Below are 23,772 nucleotides of genomic sequence, written 5' to 3'. Positions count from 1 at the left end.
GTAATCTTACATTTGATCTGGATCAAACCTGCCCTTTGGGTTTTTCAAAACTTTGAACTCAGTTTGGGATCTATTTGATCCAAAAAAAAAAAAAAAACAGGATTATCCTGATACCATCATAAGGGTGGATTCAGTTGTGATTTTTTTTTAACCCTGGTAAACTGGATTTGGTAACCCTGAAATTTGGTATTTGGATCACACTGATCCAATCAAAAAAGTGGCATAAAAGTAAGATGGATCAGGTGATCCTGGATAGCAAATCATGGGATTTCTAAATCCATATTTTCCCCTACTATGGTACACTCTAAAAAAAATTTTGGCTAAAAAACAACCCAATGTTGGGTCAAATATGGACTAACCCAGCAATTGGGTTGTCTTAAGCAAATATTTACCCCACCGCTGGGTTAAAACAACCCAATTGCTGGGTTAGTCCATATTTGACCCAACATTGGGTTAAAACAACCCAGCATTTTTTAGAGTGTAGTGAATGGTTGGTCTATCTGCTTGGTTCCAAACATTTTCCCAAATATCTTATTTTGTGTTCAGCAGAAGAAAGAAACTCATACAGGTTTGGAACAACATGAGGGCGAGTAAATGACGACAATTTTCATTTTTGGGTGAACTATCCCTTTAATATTTCGTGACATCTTGTTGTATTTCATCACCAGGGGGCGCTACAATATAATAATGGCTATGTGATGATTTGATTGGTGAAATGCATTGCAGCTGGGGTTTTTTTAAAGTTCACTTTCCCCCTCTAATACCGAAATCGTGCTATGAAATGATATTGGATGGAGGTATCTCAATACTAAATAAACATTTGGTTAGAAACGTTAATGTTGTGTTCAATCTGAAAAACAATCGGCCGTCGGTTAATATTGAAATCAAAGCGAATCTCTCAGTAACCGAGAAGGTAACGTTAGTTAAGCCTCGTGTTTAGGAAGACAGTCAAAGGGCTTGGATAAGGATTCTCATGCAAATCTTACTAGGCTGTCCAATGAAGAAATTATGCTCAAACTGAAGGCTGTGATGTGGGAGGGAGAGTTGACCTTCTTCCACGAGGACCGCGCGTTCAGCAGATCTCTGAAGATTTTCTCAAACTTCAGCTCTGTAACATGGACAGACTTCACTGGAGACATGCTCGTCCTGCCCCACTCCATTTATGCCACAGATGTCACAGTTATTCCTGAAATGACAACTCGTTAGTTTATTCCACAAGAGGAGTCAACATGGGGAAACTGCAATCGAAACATGGTAAGACACTTTAGGAATAACATGCCAGACGCTGAATATCAAGCAACCTAATGCTTGTTTTATTTTTTCTCAGCATGTAAGGGGAGAGAAAATCCAGAGGGTAAGTGTGTATCTTCATTATTTCTGCCATGTAGCTATTGCATAAAAAAGGTTATTAAATGGACGTTTGTGTTGCAATAGGAGATGCTTTCAAAGAGCTCGAGTGTGTCGGTGAAGTGGACAGAAACAAGCAGGTAAAGGTATAATTCATTCTTAATGTTAGGGAAAGATGAATGTACAACACTATAAGTGCATGTTTATGTTAAACTCTTTAAGTGTTGATTGGTTGATGAGTACAACTCCCATTGGTAGCTCTTTATCACAGCTTTTATTAAACCATTATAAAACATTACGACGGGTATAACTTAGATCATGTAAGGTATTAATCTACACTGTATTCGTATTGTAATGCACATGAAATAGGCTACTTCCCTATTTAACATTATGTATTGTGATGCAGCTTATTAATAAACAAACAATGTTGCTGTACAATGTACAGAATGTACTAATGAAATGTAACTCTTACATTGGTAATCAGCACTTTGTTTATTTTTATTTGCATGACCTGATACCTCTGAAGTAGTGTTTTTAGATACACAGTATTGGTCAAATGTTTGGAAACATTAATGTTTTTGAAAGTAGTCTCTAAATCTCTCCAATCCTGCATTCATTTGACCAAAAACAGCAATACTGTGAAATATTCTTAATTTAAATTGAGTCCTTTCTGTTGTAATATATTGTAAATTTTTATTTATTCTTGTGATCAAAGCTGAATTTTCAGCATCATTCCTCCAGTTTTCAGTGTCACATGATCCTTCAGAAATCATTCTACTATGAGGATTTGCTGCTAAAGAAACTTTTCTGATTATTATAATACTGAAAACAGTTGTGCTGCTTAATTTGTTTGTTGTGGAAACTGCAACAGAAAAAAGAACAGCATTTATTCATTTTTTATGCAAAAAAAAAAATTGTCGCAAAATTTCATGTCTTTACTGTCTTTTTTAAAATCAATTTAATGTGCCTTTGCCACATAAAAGTATTAATTAAAAAAACATCTTAATTACCCTAAACTTTTAAATGGCTTTGGCAAAATAAAATTAAATAGCGTCTCAAACATGTTTTTAACATTAATAAAAGAAGAAATTATATTAGAATGATTTATTTAGGATCACGTGACAGAAGACTGAAGTAATGATGCTAAAAATTCAAGGAATAAATTACATTTTGAAATATATTACAACAGAAAGCAGTCCATTTTAATTGTAATATATTTCACAATATTACTCTTTTTACTGTATTTGTGATCAAATAAATGCAGCCTTGGTGAGTTTAAGAGTCCACTTTAAAAAACATTTTTAAAAACCTTAATGTTTCCAACCTTTTGACTGGTATTGAATGATATAAGGGTGCAAATTGTGTGAGTAGAACATAGTGCTTGCAGCATCAAGTCATGGGTTCGATTTCCTGAGAACTGAACATTTGCATATAGCTAGTTTCCACTGTTAGAACTGAAGAAATGTAAATGCCATCAATACAAATCATCATAAATCATCTTGATTTTTTTCATATTTTCGACCAGCAGTTGAGTTTTTGAATGCAGGCATGCACTGAACGGTCCTCTCCGCACTACACTGCACTTCTCAGCATTGTATTTAAATGGTTTTGGGTCTCTTCCTTCTTTTTCCTTTGCTCTCATTCTCTCAGCGGAGCCTGGAGACTTCATCACTGTGTGAAATGCATATGGCCGGCAGCCAGAACAGCAGGGTCTTTGAGCGCAGCCCCACCACACATCTGTTATTAGTTTTGAAAACAGAGGGAGGCTGTGATGGGAAAATGGGGGGAAGTGGTTGGAGGTGTAGTTGATGGGAGGAGTACAATGATGAAGGCTGCTGCGAACAAAATGTAGATGAGTGGTTCAGCTCAAGGCCTTAGATTGTTGTGATGCTGTGTGCATCAAACGTCTAATTCAGAGATCAGGGTTAGTGGTTAGGACCAAGGCAAGACAGTGTTTGGTGTTACAGTAAGATGAATGGTTTTCTAGAGTAATGTATTTTCTGTGTATTTATTTCAAAGAGGTATAGACCCACCTACTTGGAGATGCTTGATGATGACGTAGATAAGAAAAGAGCAGTGTTTAAAATGGTTTGATAAATCAATTATCAATGCAGGGTATCTGTAGCAGCTGAAGGAAGATATGTAAATTGGTCGGCTGGACCATTGTGTTGTGATTGGTCAAGCACTTCGAGTGTTAGGTGTGTAAATTGTCACAGGTCTCCTGATTCGGTTACTGTCACGATTCATTGCATCCTCAATTTTCACTATTACTGCACATGGCTATGTGTTTGTCAATGAATACAAGCAGTCAGGCATATGAACTCCCTTTTTATTTTATCTGCTCCAAGAAAGAACACTTCCTGAGTATAGCAAAAATTAAACACAATTGAAGTCTGAACACAGTTGTGTAGGCTACTAAAAGTGCATGAAACTGTCATGTAGTTTTTAACCTCTTTTTGTATTTTACCTCCCTCCGCCATTTTATGCTAGCACAGGAAGCGCGTATTCAACAAATAACGTCAGAGAAACATCAGTAGCGTCAGTGGACTGAGTGTAAACTGAAACAGTAATTATGGTCTATTACTGCATCGATGCAGAATTGTCCACATCGCGATGAAACCATTCATTTCCACACCCCTATCTAGTGTGTTTGGGAAATGTCCTGCCCCTTTACTAGCCTGACAAGCCAGACCCACATCAAGATGTTTGGTCTGGAAACTGACCATAGACAGGGCGCAATCCGAGGGGCGGGATAAACGGTTGTCTTTCAAACTCCCTCTGCACGCGATAGGATAGCGCTACACCAACCAGAGCAGCGAAGGTGAAACGGAGCTCGCTGACAGATTAAACATTCGCCGTATCCGGTCGGCTAAACTCCGAGTCTTCCAGAGTCGCGGTCAAAGCTGATTCGAAAGAGCTGGCGCCGTTCGCCAGTTTCTGTGTTTACCAGAAGCACACAAACGCAACTCGGCCGTCGTCATTATGGCCCCGCCCACCGACTCTATACATGATGTGATTGGGCCGTCCAGATTCTGAGGAATACAGCTCAGACGTGTATTGAGAGTTCCTAGACGACACTTGCGGGCAAATTAAATTTGCTGCCGCTAGGGTGCGTCTAGATTTCTAGGCTACCCCTTTACCATAACTGCGATTCAACACACTACTAAATAACTGAACCAGGCCACACCCTTTTATTTAGTGTATACCTTTTGGGAATTATTCAAATGAGGATTGTGATGTGTTCGTTTCCTGGAAGAAAACTGTAACGCTACAGTCGAGGTGTTTCAGATTATATAGATAGTTCAGCTGCCAAAACGCATTTCCAAAAAATGTTCAGTAGTGAAAAGCACCCTAGAACATTTCCGAAAGTTGTTTTGAAACACATAAATTACATGTTAATGAGTTTTGAAATTTACATGCGATTTTTCTGCAGTGCTTGCCATTGTAAAGACTCATGCCCTGTTCCCACCATGAACGATAACTATATTTATAACTATATTAGCGTTCACACCAATGCACAATATTGTTCTGTTTATTCTAAGCTTGTTTATTTAAATGCTTGAGCTCTTAAAGCACGGTGGATTCTGATTGGATGTCAATGTTTTTATCATTCATCAGCTGGAAAAAAATAATTCTGAAAGTTATTCCAATGATTTTTCTCTGTGTTGTTATAACTGTGGTGTGAACCTTTTTTAAAGGACTATGTATCGTTATAGTTATCGTCCTTGATGTGAACAGGCCTTAAGTCTATTGCTCACAGCATTATACTCATAAAATTGAATATGGCATGTACCGTTACGGAGGTCTGTTGTCACTTGCATTGGCTTTGCTAGATGTTGTAGTAACAAATCAGATTCCTGATGAAAGTGTTTTGTTCATATCTATGGTACATTAAACAAAATAGTCTCAAATTTGAGACTTCCAATTCATTGGCATCAGTAGTCCAAATCTCGTTAATTTTAGTTTTACGCACAGAATGTGTTCACATTGAATCAATTTTTGACATTACTAAGGACATGTGTACTCGTTCTGTCTCCAGTCTAATTAGGACTGTTCTTTCATGGCAGGATCCGACACTGGGGGTCATAATGCCTGGGGCACTGAGGTCTTGGTTTCAGAGGACTCAAAGGAGTCTGTGTGTTCTTGGAGAGGCAGGAAGAATCCTTTCTTTCACCCTTTTTCTTCGCTGTCCCACTTCAAAGGACATAAGGAAGGGAGCGTGTGCTGGAGGCAGTGATCCGTGTCTCTTTAGAATAGGGTGCATGGGATGACCGTTACGTTGGAAATCATTTTAATGAACTTTGAGTATTATTTCCTCAGTCTGTTTAGTACCAACACTCAATTTGTTGGTTGGATCAGTAAAACCCTCAAAGGAAGTTTTAGTCGTTTAACTCTTTCCCCGCCATTGATGGAAATTTCTGGTGTTTTCACTGTTACTGTAGGGGGCACTATTACGCATCTTCTGAAAGAGTACTGAATATCCACATTAAAACACATGTGAAGAAGAGGCAGAAACAAGAGATATCATATATAAGCAGATGCTTATGTAAAATAATGTGATTATCAATAAACAGCATATAAATCAAAACGGCCTAATGTTACTGAATGAAATGTCGACCCAGGATGAGCTACAGGACTGTCAAGCTTTAGGAGTGTTGATGGACTCCATCTGTGTTTGATTATCGTTCTGAATCCTATCCAGATGTAGTCTTTGAGCTTTTTGCTCAAATTAGCTTTTTTTATGAAACTTGCCCAAATTCATGTGTTGATAAAAAAGGAATGCATGAAGCTAGAATAATGCTTAAAATCACAGGGTCTTTTCTTTATTTTGATGAATTGTTGTATATTCATGCAACAAAATATTCTGGGGGGCTAACCCTTGAATAAGCTCATTGTAGTCCTTAAAAAGGGATTTCAGTAAAATAAAATATCTCCCTTTGCTTTGAACTTCGAGCTTCGTAACTTTGCGGATGTTGTTTATGCTCAGACAGCAACATTACACTAAAGTTAAAAAAGTCAAATCATAATCAACCACCCCTTTAATCAGATCAGCATCTATCATCAGCTAGTTTGCCTAGACATGCCTGCAATAGTATAAGCTTGATATTAGTCTAGAGATGTTTTTATAGCTTGTCAAGTTTGGGTAAGAGAAGAATGCTACAACTGTAAGCCATTATGCAGTTCTGTCTTGAATGATTGCCCATCTAAACAGGGAAAGCTTAGTGACGCTGAATTGCTTTTGAGTTTATTCCTAGACCATGACAGATTAAATCAATCACGTTCAGCCTCAACAGTTTGTAACCAATGGTGTAAATATTCTACACTCTTAAGAATAAAAGGTTCAATAGGGTTCTTTTTAGACTCTAGGGTTCTTGACTCAATTTTAAAGAACACTTTGTCAAAAAGTTTCTAAAAAAGGAGAAATGTCTTGCATATAGTCTCATACAGCTTCTATCCACTGCTTATGGTTTATGCAGATATTTGCTTCTTTTTGGATCGAGAGATGCTGTACTTTTTAGAGGATGCTTAACAGCGCCCCCTACCGCATTGCAGTGCAAAAGAGGATTGCCGGAAAAACTTGTCTATGGCGGAAAAAGAGTTAAAGGGTTAGTTCACCTAAAAATGAAAATCCTGTCAATAATTACTCACCCTAATGTCGTTGGACACCCGTCAGACCTCCGTTCATCTTCACACACAGATGAAGATATTAGTGTTGAAATCCGATGGCTCAGAAAGGCCTTCCTTGACACCAATGTCATTTCCTCTCTACAAGACCCATAAAGGCACTAAAGACGTCGTTACAAAGCCCATCTCACTACAGCGGCTCTACAATCATTTTATGAAGACACGAGAATAGTTTGTGTGCAAAAAAATGTATGACAAAAATAATGACTTATATAGTGATGGGCCGATTTCAAAACAAAGCGTCGAACGTAATGAATCAGTGTATTGGTTCATTATTCAAATCGCCTATGTCACATGATTTCAACAGTTTGGCGTTTGACACCCAATCCGTATCATGAATCGATACGCTGATTAATTACCGTTCGAAACGTTTTGAATTCGGTCCATCACTATATAAGTCGTTATTTATTTTTTTGGGGCACAAAAACTATTCTCGTCTCATCATAAAATGATTGTAGAGCCGCTGTAGTGAGATGGGCTTTGTAACGACGTCTTTAGTGCCTTTATGGGTCTTGAGAGAGGAAATGACATTGGTGTCAATGAAGGCCTTTCTGAGCCATCGGATTTCAACACTAATATCTTCATCTGTGTGTGAAGATGAACGGAGGTCTGACGGGTGTCGAACGACATGAGGGTGAGTAATTAATGACAGAATTTTAATTTTTGGGTGAATTAACCCTTTGAGGCTCTATATAGAAGCTTTTCTTCTAAGAGTGTAGGCCCTTGAGCTGTGGTCATATACTCCAAACCACCTCGGCTCACTGACTATCGTACGGCGTGCTGTTTCTCTCTCTCACCATGTAATAGGGTTCCATCCAGGTGTTTGGTGACAGGAAGTGAGAGGAAACAAAGTCAGGTACTGTTCATGAGAGGCACAGACAGCAGTGTGAGTGGGTGGTGAAGAGGAACAGGAGTTGGGTTAGGGGGTGTCTGGCCCAGTGACACCCGGCTCAGGGCAGGAAAAAACCCTTCTGAGCTGGTAATCTGAGCCCACATCAAACGCACTCCAGCAGGCAGAGCGTGCAGAGGCTTGGCCGTGATGATGGGACAAATCATTGGCGGACTGATAGATCACTCATCGCTCTTCTCCGAGTTTTGTTCTTCAGACTGCAGGTTCTGCTTTCTATAGTGTGATGCAGAGGGATTGCTTTGTATGTGTTTTGCATGCAAAAGATGAGATTTAGTAGACAGATGGAAAAAAATTATATATTTTATGGATGCACAATATATCAGTGCCATATCGTTATCTGCTGATATTTCATGTACATGGATGACATATTAGAGCCTGTGTATTTTGGAACAAAAAAAAAAAAGTAACACAGCAACAAAGATGAGAATTTTTTTTTGTCAAGCAAAGACTTCTGGAAATGCATTTTTAGTATTTTTTTAATCATAAATTATATTATAAATCATATTTCTACAATTTTTATTTGCAAACCCCATAATTTTGACTGTATGGTTTAACAATGTTAAACCATATAAAGTTTTTCACTGTATAGTAACTAAAATACAACTACATTTTTACAATGAATATCAGCCAGTATTAGATTTTTATTTGTTACTGCTCATTTCCTTAATTTTTGAAATAAATATATTTACCATTGATGCCATCTAACGCGCTTAAAAGTAATCTTTTAAAATACTCATCATTTAATAATGATTTACTCTAATAAATCTTAAGCAAATCTCAAAATGAATATCTATTTTTCATACTGTATACATTTTATAACGTTTAGCTGTTGCATCTAAAACCATCATCTTGTTTTTGTTGTTTTTAGTTCATTCAGTTTATATTTTTTGTAGAAAGTTTTTTTTTGTGGCAATAACATGAAAATAATGATCTGCTTCTTGGTCAGAATTTTAATATTGGCTCATCCCTAATATTTGAATAGTCTTGTATTGGCTGATTTTCTTTTATTGGCATGTTCTTAAGATGTTTTCTCCAGATTCATGGTTTTCTGGCTCATAAGAGGTAGTTTGTGGAGAGCCCTGTGCGCTTCACATCTGGTCTTGAATTAGCACACTGTGTGTTACACTTCATGAGTTTGAGTTAATATCTGGTTTTATAGTTGCGGGTGATGTCAAAGCTGCCATGAGTAACACCGTGTCGACATCATGCCCTGTCTGAGAGGGAGTTCTGTTCTTATTCACAGTTGCCGACTCTATCATCTTTGTGAAAAATAGACATGAATGCCATGTGCTGTTCGTAATATGAACAATGCATTCACAGTCTTTAATGCAATGTTAAATATGATATTCTACTAAGTTCATTATTAAAAGTGCAACAGAATATCTGTTATGGATTTATTTAATTCAAATTGTAAAAACATTCATGGGTGATGGGTAATATTCTGTAAATATATAGATTGTTGTAGGGATTCTTTGAATATAATAAAGCACATGGCTGTAATTTTCTAGGAAATTATCATTTGCGTTCCCATCTCGTGGGAATGGCTCAAAGAAACTTGCTTAAAGGGTTAGTTTAGTTCACCAAAAATTAAAAATCTGTCATTAATTACTCGCACTCAAGTAGACATGAGAATAGAATGAACCTCATTGGTTCTTGCCGAAGCTCAAACGTGATGCGTAACATGAGAATGAACCTCATTGGCTCTTGCACATCATGTGAACATGCTTGAGCTTCTGTTTACCAAAACTGATGTGCGAGTTGATGAATATTTATATGTAAATAAAAGCCTAAATTCAGTCTGATCACTGTAAGTGATTGAGTCTCTTCAGGAAATTTGGAGTAAACTGCTCAATTCGTATGGATTAGTTTTACAATCTCTTTATGAACTTTTTGAGGTGTCAGTGATAGTTGTGCAACTGTCAATGGAGAGACAGAACTCAGATTTAATCAAAAAGATGAATGAAAGATCGAAATAAGGGTGTGTAATTAATGGAAGATTTTTCCTTTTTGGTTTAACTGTCCCTTTAACGTTTAATTAAAAATGCAACTTTAAATGCAAAACTTGGAATATGGCACAAGCAGTTGATGGTCAGATTTGTTCAGCGCACACACGTGCAGTTGTGTACGAGGGACAGAGCTATGGCAGGAAGGACTACAGATGATGTTGAGCTGTTTTGTCAATTTACGTCCTCTCAGAAAGCAGCAGTGCAATGTGTCTGGAAACAATTGTGCTCAAGACCACAGGAGTGCAAAGAATGAAGTGATTTTTTTTTCTTCCCCCTCTTGTTCCTGGTGAATTCAATATGGGGGCTGCATGGTTTTCCAGCTCAAAAACAGGTTTCCTAAACAAATTATACACAAAACTGGCTCGTATATCTATCATCCTACAGATGTTCCCCCTCCACAGACACTAGCATGAGCTTTCTAATATCATCTGTGAGTTTATCTTTCACTGCACTGCAGTCTGTTGTTTTCTTTGGATGTCCAAAGTTTTATGATATGTTTTGCCTGTTTAACTTTAGGATCTGTGTGGTAGAGATCCAAAAGTACATCATTACTGTGCTCTGCAAGGTAAGTCGAGCTTTGAAAGAAAACTCGTTCACAAACGGTGTCTCTGTTTGAAGCAAAGTAATATTATAATGACTAATCTGTCTTTTTTTTTCTTCTCAGTCTTTGTAAGATCGGTTAACATTATTTGTTATTTGTAGTAACACTGCCACCAGAGAGAGTTGTGGAAAATCCCAAATCTTTGCTTTCTTCCCCTGAAAACGGAAGACAGAATCCACTCAAAGATTCACTGAGGAGAAACGGGAAGAGTGATGTAAGTGTCTGCCATTCAGAAAACTACATATACAATGAATATCAGGTTTGATAACCTAACATCATAAGGGCTTTTCACACTGCACTTAAAGGAGTACTTCAGCGCTGGGAAGATGAATCTGTATTTAAACTGGGTCATTAATGTAGTATAAATGTGAAATTATTTTTTAATTTGGTGCTTTCTAGACTGAGAAAAGACAGAAAATGTATTTTTGTCTCATGGGGATGAAAGACAACAATTCCCAGAATGCTTCACTGCTCTACGAGGCCACTCCTAAAGCCACCACTACTAGATTACTGAATCACTTTCACTTTCCCACCACGGCCGTGTTCATTTTCATAAAATCAGTTCAGTTAGAGAACAGAAAAGTACTACTGGTCAAATATTACTCTGTTACAAGTGAAAGTTGTAAAAACAGATTTTTATCAAGTAAAAGTACAGAAGTATTTGTTTTCAAAAGTACTTAAGTATCAAAGTAAAATTCCTTTTTTATGCCAATGCATTATTTTATTATTGTTGTATAAATGCACACTGTCATCATGGTTTGAGCCATTCAGTGATGCTCCATCTGACATACTAGCATACGACTAAGTTAAGCTCATTTAAGGCCAAATGCACGGATCCAATACACTGATACACATCTGATATTCTCCCAACTTTACTCTTCTCTTTCTCCCAAACATTTATATATTTTTAGTATTTTATAAGACATGTATCAAGTGTATGCCAACTAAACTAATCTTGTTTTTGTTTTAAACTGAAACATACTTTCAAAGTATGGCTATGGGTGCACACACTCTGCAGAGGAACTGTCTTCTTCCATTTTGCTATGAACTGATCAGTGTTCAAAAAAAGTTGGGGAAATGTATATGACTAAGAGTGATTCCTGATAGACTATCTGCAACAATAACAAAAACCTCTTTAAGAAGGAAAAAAATCATCCACCGACTTTCAGAGCTGCTACAGAAACAACTTTTGACCTAGATAGAAATGTAGTGGAGTTAAAAGTACGATATTTGTCTTTCAAATGTAGAGAAGTAAAAGTCATAAGTTTCCAGAAAAAAATAATACTCAAGTAAAGTACAGATACTCAAAAAGTGTACTTAAGTACAGTACTCAAGTAAATGTACTTAGTTACTGTCCACCTCTGGCCACCGAGGGAGTCTCACAGCCCAAAACGCTGGAGGAGTCCGATATATTGACAATCAGGGATGAGCTCCTAATGAGAGCTGAGGTAAACGCGATCACACTCGCGGCATAGATTCACAGTGCATTTTCATTTCATGCCTTTGAAAGCTTAACTTTCATAGGAATTAGTTTGAGAAATTGAAAGACTTACTTTGCTCTGCTGGCTGCACTGTTTACATCAATGCCTGAGTGGACAATCATTCGAATATACTCCCGGGTTTCTAATGATACAAAGCCATATGATAATCGCTGAAGTAACCCTTTAACCCTGGGTTATCTTTGTGCTAAACCCTGCTTTTAACCCTGGGTAAAGGAACGTTTCACACTTTTTACCCAGGGTTATGAAGTGTTTCTCCGGAGCAGGATTAGCGCTGTTTTTAACCCTGTAAACCCGCATTGCTGCCAAACGTGCAGTATGATACGATGCGGTGTTAGTATGGCCAGTATGCGTCTGTGGCTATTAGATTAATGTGCTTTTCTCAAAAATCGCTTCTCACCTTTTCTGTTTTGTCTGATTTCCAAGTTGCTGTTATATAATCTGCGACTAAATTTAATTTGAAGCCTACTTGTTTGTATCTTTCTTACGGCTATTCAGACCGTGCTCGAATTTACCAGCTGTCATGTGTGTTCATTCATCACCGTTCGATGAGCATTTATCATTTATAAAATGTGTTTATAAAAACTAAACTCCAAATATAAAAAATGCAGGGATATAATATCGTGGTTTTAATACACAAGCCAATGATTTCCCCATCACATAATGAAAAACTGTTTTTACAGCACATTGAGTGCGAAGATGCACACTTCAAATTATTTCTTGAATTTAGCTCTTAATTAGCACTTTGTAGTCTCACCAATAATTCACCAAGACCGTTCAAATATTTTCATGACATTCATTTTGCATAGACTTTGTTTCCTGAACTGGTTCTTACTAGGCTTGGCTATCACTATTGCCAAAAACCTGGAAGTGTGAAATTGGCCTGTTGGATCCCGAAAAGGTTTCATTCTTACCTTCTATAGTCCAAATATCCATTCAGAATTGATCCATTCTTTTGATCAAAGCTGAATTTTCAGTATCATTTTTCTTCAGTCTTGTCACATGACCCTTCAGAAATCATTCTGATATGAGTATTTAATATTTAAGAATCATTAATGATTATTGTCAGTGCTAAAGTGTGTGTGTGTGTGTGTGTGTGTGTGTGTGTGTGTGTGTGTGTGTGTGTGTGTGTGTGTGTCTGTGTGTCTGTGTGTGTGTCTGTGTGTCTGTGTGTCTGTGTGTGTGTGTGTTTGAGAAATGTACACCCTGCTCTCCCCGGGATTCTTTGATTCATAGAAAGTTCATCAAAGTAACAGCATTTATTTGAAACAGAAATCTTTTTGTAACAATGTAAAAGTCTTTACTGTCCTTTAATGCATCATTTCTTTGCCATTCTTGTACTCTTGATATTAGGATAGAGAGAGTAATGTGTCTGTCCTGGATGAAAATCGTCAAGAGTTGATGATTATGTTGTATGATTTGGACGGCAATGGGAAAATAACCAGAGAGGTAAAGCTCAGATCTGCCTTATCATTACAGTGATAAATCATTTATCTATTGGTGAGTTTCTCTGGTTGTGATTGTTGCAGAATATGTTGAGCTTGATGCAGACGATCTATGAGGCGGTGGAGGCGTCAGTCAAACAGCTCGTGCTCAGTAATGGCTCAAGCCTGCGTGTGAAGCTGAGTCTCACTCCGGTAACCTGCAGAAAAGGTGAAGACTGAACCTTCATCTGATTGGCTGCTCTGTTTGGTGGATGCCTACTTTGATTAAATATACATGATATAATGCAACTTTAGCTTTTTACCTTTGGTCTCTCTGGAGGTGGGGATGTTGGGATGCAGTCTCTGAATGAGCGCGATGAAACGGAGGAGGCAGTGCGGTGTGTAGAGAGCCATCCTTCTCAAACCAGGTCCATTTTATAGTCTTTGCTATATGAATGAGTTATTCTTGAAAAAATGTTGATGCAGGAAATTCATTATGTATTTAGTTGAACAAAATTAGAATTATTTACCAGTGAAATAAAATTATTATTATGTAAATGAATTACCCAGTGGAACAAAATTATAACAAAATATAATACAATTATTGTAACTAACTGTATTATTTTAGTATTTATATATATATATATATATATATATATATATATATATAGATATAGATATATATATATATATATATATATATATATATATATATATATATATATATATATATATATATATATATATATATATAATATATATATATATATATATATATATATATATATTTATTGTGTTGCCATTAAGGCAAAATGTTCAGGACTTTTATTCTGATATGATGTAGATCTGGAGTTCGGGGTTAAAGGTTATTTCCTGTAAGAAAAGAAGGAAGTTGACAGTATGCGTGTACATGCAATCCATCTGTTGTTAGCGCTAGAAGCAATGTCGTAAGTACAAAATTCATTATGTTAATAAGTTGATGTTACAATAATGTTTAAAAGAAAAGACCAAACATAGTTACAGTGTTTATATACATGCAGATATGGATATATTTCATTAGACAAGATTTGTTAAAACATTCAAACTTTTTTCCTTTGTTACAGTTTTCACTCTGTCATGTAAGATGATGTTGAAAGCCACAGTAAACAGCAAGAAATCGCTCACTACGACTTTTCGTCATTTTGTATCAGAGTTAGCTGGCTGTATAGCTGCAGTTGCTATACTGCAGTGAGGACAGCACAGTGAAAAGACACTGAGTTAGTGTTGAACATCGTGACAAGATGGAAGGGAAACGTACTAAGTCTTCTGTAGCTGGTGGAAGTTCTCACTCGTCTGTGTCATCAAGCACTGCAGTGATCCGTGCACGGGCTAAAGCAGCAGCTGCTAAAGTACGCGCTGAATATGCAGAAAGAGAGGCTAAAGCAAAAATAGAAAAGGCAGCTAAAGAAGCTGAATCACAGTTGGAGAAAGTAAAAAGAGAGACTGAGCTTGAAACACTCGCGATGTGTCGTGAAGCGGCGGCTGCCGAAGCTGAAGCAGCCGTTTGGGAATCGGCTGATACAATTGCGAAGTGTATTCTGTTGGACGAAACGAGTGCTTCAGGAGAAGATAAAATGGAACGGACAAGCGAATACGTCCAAGCGCATTTTGACCTGACTAGCTCCGCAAGGCGGGCGCTTACTGAGGATTGCGCTCAGACTTTTCAGCCTGTTGCGGATGGCGTTCTTAATTTCAGTCCGAATAACCCCTTCTCTCCATACCGGCAGGACCATGTTCCTTCACATGAAGTACGTCAGGATAATATCATAGGAAATGTGAATTTATTGGAGGACGGTCTAGACGGCGCTTATGTTCCACCGGCAGTCAAACTGTCATATGGTAAGACTTTAACAGACAGAGAGGATCCTCAAGTTGATTCGAAGAAGTTTCATACTAACTTGAATATTTCTGCTCCGTGCTATTACCCCCAACTAAAACCAGACCAGTGCGTGTCTGCTACTGAACATCTTGCGCAATATTTAGCTCGACGTGACCTGGTGAGCGCAAGCTTGTATGAGTTTGACGACAAACCGGAGAATTATCGCGCTTGGCAGTCTTCATATAAAAATGCCACACAAGGGCTGGCTCTCACTGCGACTGAGGAGTTAGACTTAATGACTCGATGGCTTGGCAAAGAATCCAGCAACCAAGTGAAGCGCCTGCGTTCAGTGCATGTAGCGAGTCCAGACATAGCACACAGAAAAGCCTGGGAACGTCTTCAGGAATGCTACGCAGCACCAGAGGTGGTGGAAAAAGCCCTCTTCATGCGACTCGATAAGTTCCCTAAGGTTTCGGCGAAAGAAAATGGGAAGTTAAGGGAGTTAGCAGATCTGCTGATGGAAGTGCAGTGTGCTAAGGAAGACGGCTACTCTCCAGGTTTGTCCTACCTGGATACTGCTCGAGGCATTGAACCTATAGTAACCAAACTGCCTTATGGACTTCAAGAAAAATGGATCTCTGCGGGTTCAAGGTTTAAAGAAGAAAATGGAGGACGGTTTCCCCCATTTGAGTTCTTTACCAGAGTCATCTGCTATGAGGCTAAGAAAAGGAATGATCCAAGTTTCGTCTATTCAAATGCTAGTGGATCTTCTGTAAAGGTTGAAAGTCCCTATCTCAAAAGCACCAAGAACCCCATTGCAGTTCATAAGACCAATGTCTCCCCAGCAGAGTCAAGCACTTCCATTGATCCAAATAAGAGCTGCCCTATACATGCAAAGCCACATCCATTGAAGAAGTGCAAAGCCTTTAGAGCCAAAGACCTTCAAGTCAGGAAAGCTTTTCTGAAAGAGAGAGGATTCTGCTTTAAATGCTGTGGCTCAAATAGTCATGTGGCGAAGGACTGCACTGTAGTAGTGAAATGTTCCGAGTGTGACAGCACCAATCATGTCTCAGCAATGCATCCGGGCCCTCCATCACAGTCCACGGCTCCTGTAATTTCGTCAATGAATGGCGGGGAGGGAGAAGAGGGCAATGACAGTAGGGAAGTCATCATCTCAAGCTGTACTGAAGTATGTGGGGCAGAACAAGTTGGGAGGTCATGCTCCAAGATATGCCTAGCAAAGGTGTATCACAAGGGCTGTCCAGATAAAGCCATCAAGGCATACATCGTTTTAGATGACCAAAGCAACCGGTCATTGGCAACGTTCAGTTTCTTCGATCTTTTCAACATTCAGAGTAAGCCATATCCTTACTTACTGAGAACGTGTTCCGGCACGGGGGAAACATTTGGCAGAAAGGCTGAAGATTTTGTGGTCAAAGCACTTGATGGGAAAGTGACAATCCCTCTTCCCCCACTTATTGAATGTAATGACTTACCTGACAACCGGGCTGAAATTCCCACGCCGAATGCTGCTCTTCATCAACCTCACCTCGTCAAAGTAGCAGAACACATACCTAAGTTGGACCCCACTGCAGAGATCCTGCTGCTGCTGGGTAGAGACGTAATTAGAGTGCACAAGGTAAGGGAACAGGTGAATGGCCCTCCCAACGCCCCTTTTGCTCAACGTCTTGACCTAGGTTGGGTGTTGGTTGGTGAGGTCTGCCTTGGAAATTCGCACAAGCCAAATGTCAGCACGTACAGGACGGTAGTGCTTGATCGTCAACGGCCTTCGCTCCTCCAACCGTGCACAAGCTTTATGCATGTCAGTGATGAACTTCACGGCAAAGAGCCCAGGAAGAGTGTTTTGGGGCTTAACAGAGCTAAAGACAATCTGGGTAAAAATGTATTCGATCGCACTGAACAGGACAACAAGCTAGCACCATCAATTGAGGATGAGACTTTCTTGAACATAATGGACAAAGAAGTCTACAGAAATGATTCAAACAGTTGGGTCGCTCCACTACCGTTCAAGCAGCTTAGAGAACGGTTGCCTAACAACCGCAGCCAAGCACTCAAACGATTTGAATCACTTCAGCGCAACTTGAGAAGAAAGCCGGAGATGCAAAAGCAATATGTGGCATTCATGGGTAAACTACTGGAAAATGATCATGCTGAGTTGGCACCAGGACTAAAGGAAGATGAAGAGTGTTGGTACTTAACAAGCTTTGCAGTATTTCACCCACAGAAGCCGGGTCAACTCAGGGTGGTGTTTGATGCGAGTGCCCAACACTCCGGAATCTCCTTAAACAATGTACTATTGACTGGGCCCGATCTTAATAACTCTCTTCTGGGAGTACTTATGCGGTTCCGAAAGGAAAAGGTAGCTGTTATGGCAGACATAAGGCAGATGTTTTACTGCTTTCTCGTAGAAGAGAAACACAGGAACTATTTGAGGTTCTTATGGTTCAAGAACAATGATGTAACAAGTGAAGTCGTAGACTACAGGATGAAAGTCCATGTGTTTGGGAACAGCCCGTCCCCAGCAGTAGCAATTTATGGGCTTAGAAGGGCTGTCAGAGACGGTGCACAAGCATATGGACAAGACACCGTTAACTTTGTCGAGCGACATTTTTATGTTGATGATGGTCTTTGTTCTGTCCCTACTGATGCTGAAGCCATTGACTTGCTGCGTAGGACTCAGGCGTCACTTGCTGAGTCTAACATCAGGCTCCATAAGTTTGCATCGAATAGTCCGGCTGTTTTGGCAGCTTTCCCAAGTGAGGACTGTGTGGCAGAGGGAAGAGAGGTAGACCTCTGTGCGAAAGAGGCGGCCATCCAACGCAGCTTAGGCCTCCTGTGGGAGGTAGCTACGGATACATTCACCTTCTCTGTTTCCATTGAGGGAAAGCCGTTTACTCGTCGTGGAGTTCTCTCCATGGTGAACAGTATTTTTGATCCCTTGGGCTTTTTGGCTCCTGTTGTAATTCAAGGCAGGGCTTTTCTCCGAGAGCTGAATTCTGAGGCTTCAGAATGGGACACTCCATTACCTGAAGAGAAATTAGGCAAGTGGAAGGCTTGGCGAAACTCACTTCAAGAGCTGAAGCACTTCCATATTTCAAGGATGTACACTGGTCTCTCGTTAACCAAGGCCGAACGGACGGAACTCTGTGTTTTCTGTGATGCCTCTACTATGGCCATTGGGGCTGTAGCCTATTTGAGGATCATCCAAGAAGACAATGTTGACATTGGATTTGTCATGGGAAAGTCTAAGCTCACTCCTCAGTCAGAGCCAACCATACCGAGACTTGAACTATGTGCTGCGGTTTTGGCTGTGGAAGTGGCCGAACTGATTCAGGATGAACTGGACTTGAAGCTAGATTCCATCAAGTTCTATACCGATAGCAGAGTGGTTCTTGGATACATTCATAACCAATCCAGACGGTTTTATGTGTATGTCCACAATCGAGTCCAGCGTATTCGACAGACCACAAATCCTGAACAGTGGCACTACGTACGCACAGGGGACAATCCGGCTGACATTGCGTCAAGGTCTGTTCCAGCATCACGTCTCACACAAACAATGTGGTTCAATGGACCTACCTTTCTGCGTAAGCTTTCCACACAACCAGAACCTATTCAGTCGTTCAGTTTAGTCTCGCCAGAATTGGATGCGGAAATTCGTCCGGATGTGAAGGGTTATGCCACACAACTACACAAAAAAGGTCTCAGCATAGAGCGATTTGGAAGGTTCTCCACCTTCAACATTCTCCAGCGAGCTGTAGCACTCTTAATTCATGTGGCAAGATCTTACAAGTACCCTAACATGATGGGCAAGTGTAGAGGATGGCATAAATGTGAGCTGCCTCGCTCTCTGGATGAGCTTTCCCAAGCCAGAGAAGTCATCATTAGAGCCGTACAGAGAAAAGCATTTGGAAAGGAATTTGAGGCTCTAGAAAGAGACAAACCAATTCCTATAAACAGCTGTCTACGTCGTCTCAACCCTATTTTGCAGAATGGCCTCATCTGTATCGGGGGTCGCCTGAAAAACGCAGATGTAGAGATTGATCAAAAGAACCCTGTAATTCTCCCAAAAGACAACCATGTTTCCTTGCTGCTCGTCAGGCATCATCATAGCCTAGTAAAACATCAAGGCCGCCATTTAACAGAAGGCGCAGTGAGAGCTGCAGGACTATGGATTTTGGGTGGTAAAAGGCTCATTAACTCAACTCTTCACAAGTGCGTGACCTGTCGTAGACTCAGAGGACGGATGCAGGAGCAGTTAATGGCGGATTTGCCACCAGAGCGTCTCAAGGCCTGCCCTCCCTTCACGTATGTGGGGCTAGATGTCTTTGGTCCATGGCACATCACTACCAGACGTACAAGAGGAGTTCAGCCTGAGAGCAAGAGGTGGGCCATATTATTCTGTTGTATGAGCTCCAGGGCGGTTCACATTGAGGTGATTGCCTCAATGGACACTTCGAGCTGTATCAATGCCTTAAGGCGTTTCTTCGCCATAAGAGGACCAGCCAAACAACTACGGTCAGATTGTGGCACGAATTTCATAGGGGCCTGCAGAGAACTTGGGATGAGCGCAGACAAACCAGACACCGTTGTGCAGAGGTACCTACACCAACAAGGATGCTCCTGGGTGTTTAACCCACCACATGCTTCGCACATGGGTGGTTCATGGGAACGTCTCATTGGAGTAGCTCGAAGGATCCTGGAGTCACTGCTTCTTGAAAATGGCACTCGTCTGACTCATGAAGTCTTGTGCACGCTGATGGCGGAGGTGACAGCAATTATGAATGCAAGGCCTCTGGTTCCAGTTTCAAATGATCCAGAGGACCCATTCATTCTCACACCATCTATGTTATTAACTATGAAAGTCGGTACTCCACCTCCTCCAGGAGACTTTATGGACAGAGACCTCTTAACCAAGCAGTGGAGACAAGTGCAAGCCTTGTCCAACATGTTCTGGCGCCGTTGGAGACAAGCGTACTTGTCAACTTTACAAGGCCGGAAGAAATGGACCAAGTCCCACCAAAATCTGCAGGAAGGAGATGTCGTCCTCCTCAAAGACAACCTAGTTGTCCGCAACAACTGGCCTATGGCAATAATCACAAAGGTTATTCCTGGAGAAGACGGGAAAGTCCGTAAGGTGGAATTGAAGACCGCGGATCAAGGACATTCAAAAAAATGCCTTAGACCAGTGACAGAACTTGTTTTGCTTCTGAGTAAAGGATGAGGTTCATATGTTTAGTTAATACATAACTTGAGGATAGTGACCTCACAGATGTCAGGCGGGGAGTGTGTTGCCATTAAGGCAAAATGTTCAGGACTTTTATTCTGATATGATGTAGATCTGGAGTTCGGGGTTAAAGGTTATTTCCTGTAAGAAAAGAAGGAAGTTGACAGTATGCGTGTACATGCAATCCATCTGTTGTTAGCGCTAGAAGCAATGTCGTAAGTACAAAATTCATTATGTTAATAAGTTGATGTTACAATAATGTTTAAAAGAAAAGACCAAACATAGTTACAGTGTTTATATACATGCAGATATGGATATATTTCATTAGACAAGATTTGTTAAAACATTCAAACTTTTTTCCTTTGTTACAGTTTTCACTCTGTCATGTAAGATGATGTTGAAAGCCACAGTAAACAGCAAGAAATCGCTCACTACGACTTTTCGTCATTTTGTATCAGAGTTAGCTGGCTGTATAGCTGCAGTTGCTATACTGCAGTGAGGACAGCACATATATATATATAGATAGATATAGATATAGATATAGATATAATATAATTATAAAATAATTAAAAAACAAGTTTATCTTTTCTCTTTTTCTTTATTTACCTTTTTGTATTTTTATAAATATTAGTTATTTTTCCAGTGGAACAAAATTATTATAATATAAATTATTGACCCTGTGGAACAAAATTGTAACAAAATGGAATAAAATTATAATTACCAACCAGTATTATTATATTCATTATTTGTTATTTATTTAAATATTAGTTAATTTTCCATTGGAACAAATATATATATATATATATATATGTGTATGTGTGTGTGTGTGTGTATATGTATATATATACATTTTTTTCTTCCCATTTTTATTTATTTATTTATATAGCACACATAATACAACAGATGTTGCCCAAGGTGCTTCACAAATAGTATGATAAAGCACTTAATTAAAAGTTTCATACAAACAATCACTACAATATAAAACAAAACACAAATAAGTGACGTTACAGCAAGACACAACAACATACTAGATCACTTCCATCCGCCTGGCCGCAATAGACTGATCCCCAAACAACATCTAAAAAGTATATATATGTATGTATGTATGTATGTATGTGTGTATGTATGTATGTGTGTGTGTGTATATATATATATATATGTGTGTGTATGTATGTATGTATATATATATGTGTGTGTGTATGTATAATGTATGTGTATATATATATATATGTGTGTGTATGTATGTGTATATATATATATATACACACAGTTTATATTTTTTATAAACTATTTTAATTTAAGTTTGGTTTGTTTTGTGCTTTTATTTTTATTTCAGTTTCAAATTCTTTGCCAAGGAAACAACTGAAAGTTAACTTTTGTTTTAATTAACAATTTTAATAGTTTTAGTTACAAATAACAACATTGTTACCGATACCATGATATAATATTGTATAATTTATATTCTGTGATTTTCTTCTGTCAGAGGACTGAACTCGGCTCATTCAGGTGTTGTGGAGAAGAAGCATTACTCCGTGGATGAAAACACAGAGCGTAGGAACCACTATCTGGATCTGGCTGGAATTGAGAGCTACGCCTCTCGATTTGAAGGTGATAGCTTCACATTTATCCTTTAAGCAATCGCCACATGCCTTTATGACACACATCTTGCCGGAAATCAAGAAATCATTACAGAAGGTAGTGACATTGTCAAGTAAACTGTTGGGAATCACACTGACAAGTATAGAGAGCATATACAAAGAGAGAGTGCTGAATAAAGCCAACATTATTGTGCATGATAAGAGGCATCCTTTACATTATGCTTTAGATCTTCTGCCCTCTAGACGACAGTATTGTGTTCCCAGATGTACAAAAAATAGGTTCAAACTATCTTTTATTCCCCAAGCAATTAAGTTTTTTAATTCATCTTCTAATGTTAATTCATGGCCATCTCGTCATATCATTTTATTTCGTTTTATCTGATTTTTAAATCTTATATCAATCTATATTTATTTTTATGTTTGTATATGCCAATATGAAATTTTAAATGTCTGTGTGAGTATGCTGCAGATGTACTTTCCTTACGGGGATACATAAAAATAACTAACTAACTAACTAACTAAAAGCAGTTTTATGAAGGCCAGGTTTGGTCCTAAACTGCTCATAGAAGACTAGATGTTTCTTAAATTTAATTTATTCTTCTCAGAAACATCTGCTGAGGAGCAGCCTCAGGACGGCCCGGCGCGTGGCCATCATCGTCGCTCTCAAGCCGAAACCTGCAGTCCTGTGGAGAAATCCATTCCTTCCCTCAGGTTAGTCCGCAGCCGCAGCAAGTCTGTCGGTTATAGTGGAGCCACAACCAAACCCAGCAAGCTCCATCAGGGTCAGCGTATGACCTGGTGCCACCCGTCCCATCAGCAACCTCTGCTGCACAGCTCCAGAAAACGCATCCGTGCCAGAGCCCGTGAAACTGCATCCCCATCCCGAAGCAACCATGACAGAGAGGTACAGCCCGTTCCTCAAAGACATGAACACCATCATCACCATGAGCATCACCATCACCACCACCATCACCACCACCCCTGCGTAAGAGTTCTGAAAACCTCCTGAATGTCTGAGTGCAAACTCTCATGGGCAGTGTTATTTATACTGTAAAATCAAAGATGCAGGTGGTTAATCGGCCAGACAGACAGAGCTTTAACATTTCTACAATAAAAGGGACCGAACCACTTTTTAGAAACGAGAACCGCACCTGCGCATACGATTTGTGACTCAAACAGAAGAAAAGAATCAGTGTTGGTTTGCAGCGCCCTCTTGTGGTTATGACCAGTATTCCTCAATGTGGCCGGTTGCAAAAACTGCTATATATACATACATACACACACAAACATGCATACATACATACATACATACACAAACATGCACATACATACGTACATACGCAAACATACATACGTACATACACAAACATGCATGCTTACATACATACATACATACACAAACATGCATACATACATACGTATACATACATGCATGCATACATGCATGCATGCATACATGCATGCATGCATACATGCATACATACATACATACATGCATGCATACATGCATACATACACAAACATGCATACATACACACATGCATACATACACACATGCATACATACATAGATACACACACAAACATGCATACATAC

The 23,772-nt window shown here is 39.2% G+C and overlaps 2 protein-coding genes across 2 annotated transcripts; both read left to right on the top strand.

The window, feature by feature from the left end:
- The first annotated feature begins 1,007 nt into the window (after positions 1 to 1,007).
- On the top strand, positions 1,008 to 23,462 carry LOC137048327 (naked cuticle-like protein 3). The gene is made up of 10 exons (XM_067426451.1): positions 1,008 to 1,254; positions 1,328 to 1,354; positions 1,435 to 1,487; positions 10,465 to 10,513; positions 10,651 to 10,763; positions 13,402 to 13,497; positions 13,578 to 13,701; positions 13,813 to 13,900; positions 22,062 to 22,186; positions 22,782 to 23,462. Exons 1-10 carry the CDS (start codon positions 1,230 to 1,232, stop codon positions 23,183 to 23,185), a joined length of 1,104 nt encoding a protein of 367 aa, XP_067282552.1. The 5' UTR covers positions 1,008 to 1,229; the 3' UTR covers positions 23,186 to 23,462.
- LOC137048357 (uncharacterized) lies at positions 14,353 to 21,043 on the top strand. The gene is made up of 3 exons (XM_067426493.1): positions 14,353 to 14,419; positions 14,576 to 20,793; positions 20,950 to 21,043. The coding sequence occupies exon 2, from the start codon at positions 14,753 to 14,755 to the stop codon at positions 20,573 to 20,575; it is 5,823 nt and encodes a 1,940-aa protein (XP_067282594.1). The 5' UTR covers positions 14,353 to 14,419; positions 14,576 to 14,752; the 3' UTR covers positions 20,576 to 20,793; positions 20,950 to 21,043.
- Positions 23,463 to 23,772: the final 310 nt, after the last annotated feature.

The sequence above is a fragment of the Pseudorasbora parva genome, chromosome 19 (assembly GCF_024679245.1).
Source record: "Pseudorasbora parva isolate DD20220531a chromosome 19, ASM2467924v1, whole genome shotgun sequence".
Taxonomy (NCBI): domain Eukaryota; kingdom Metazoa; phylum Chordata; class Actinopteri; order Cypriniformes; family Gobionidae; genus Pseudorasbora; species Pseudorasbora parva.
Note: the sequence above shows the minus strand (reverse complement) of the source record. Positions and strands in the feature narration are given on the sequence as shown.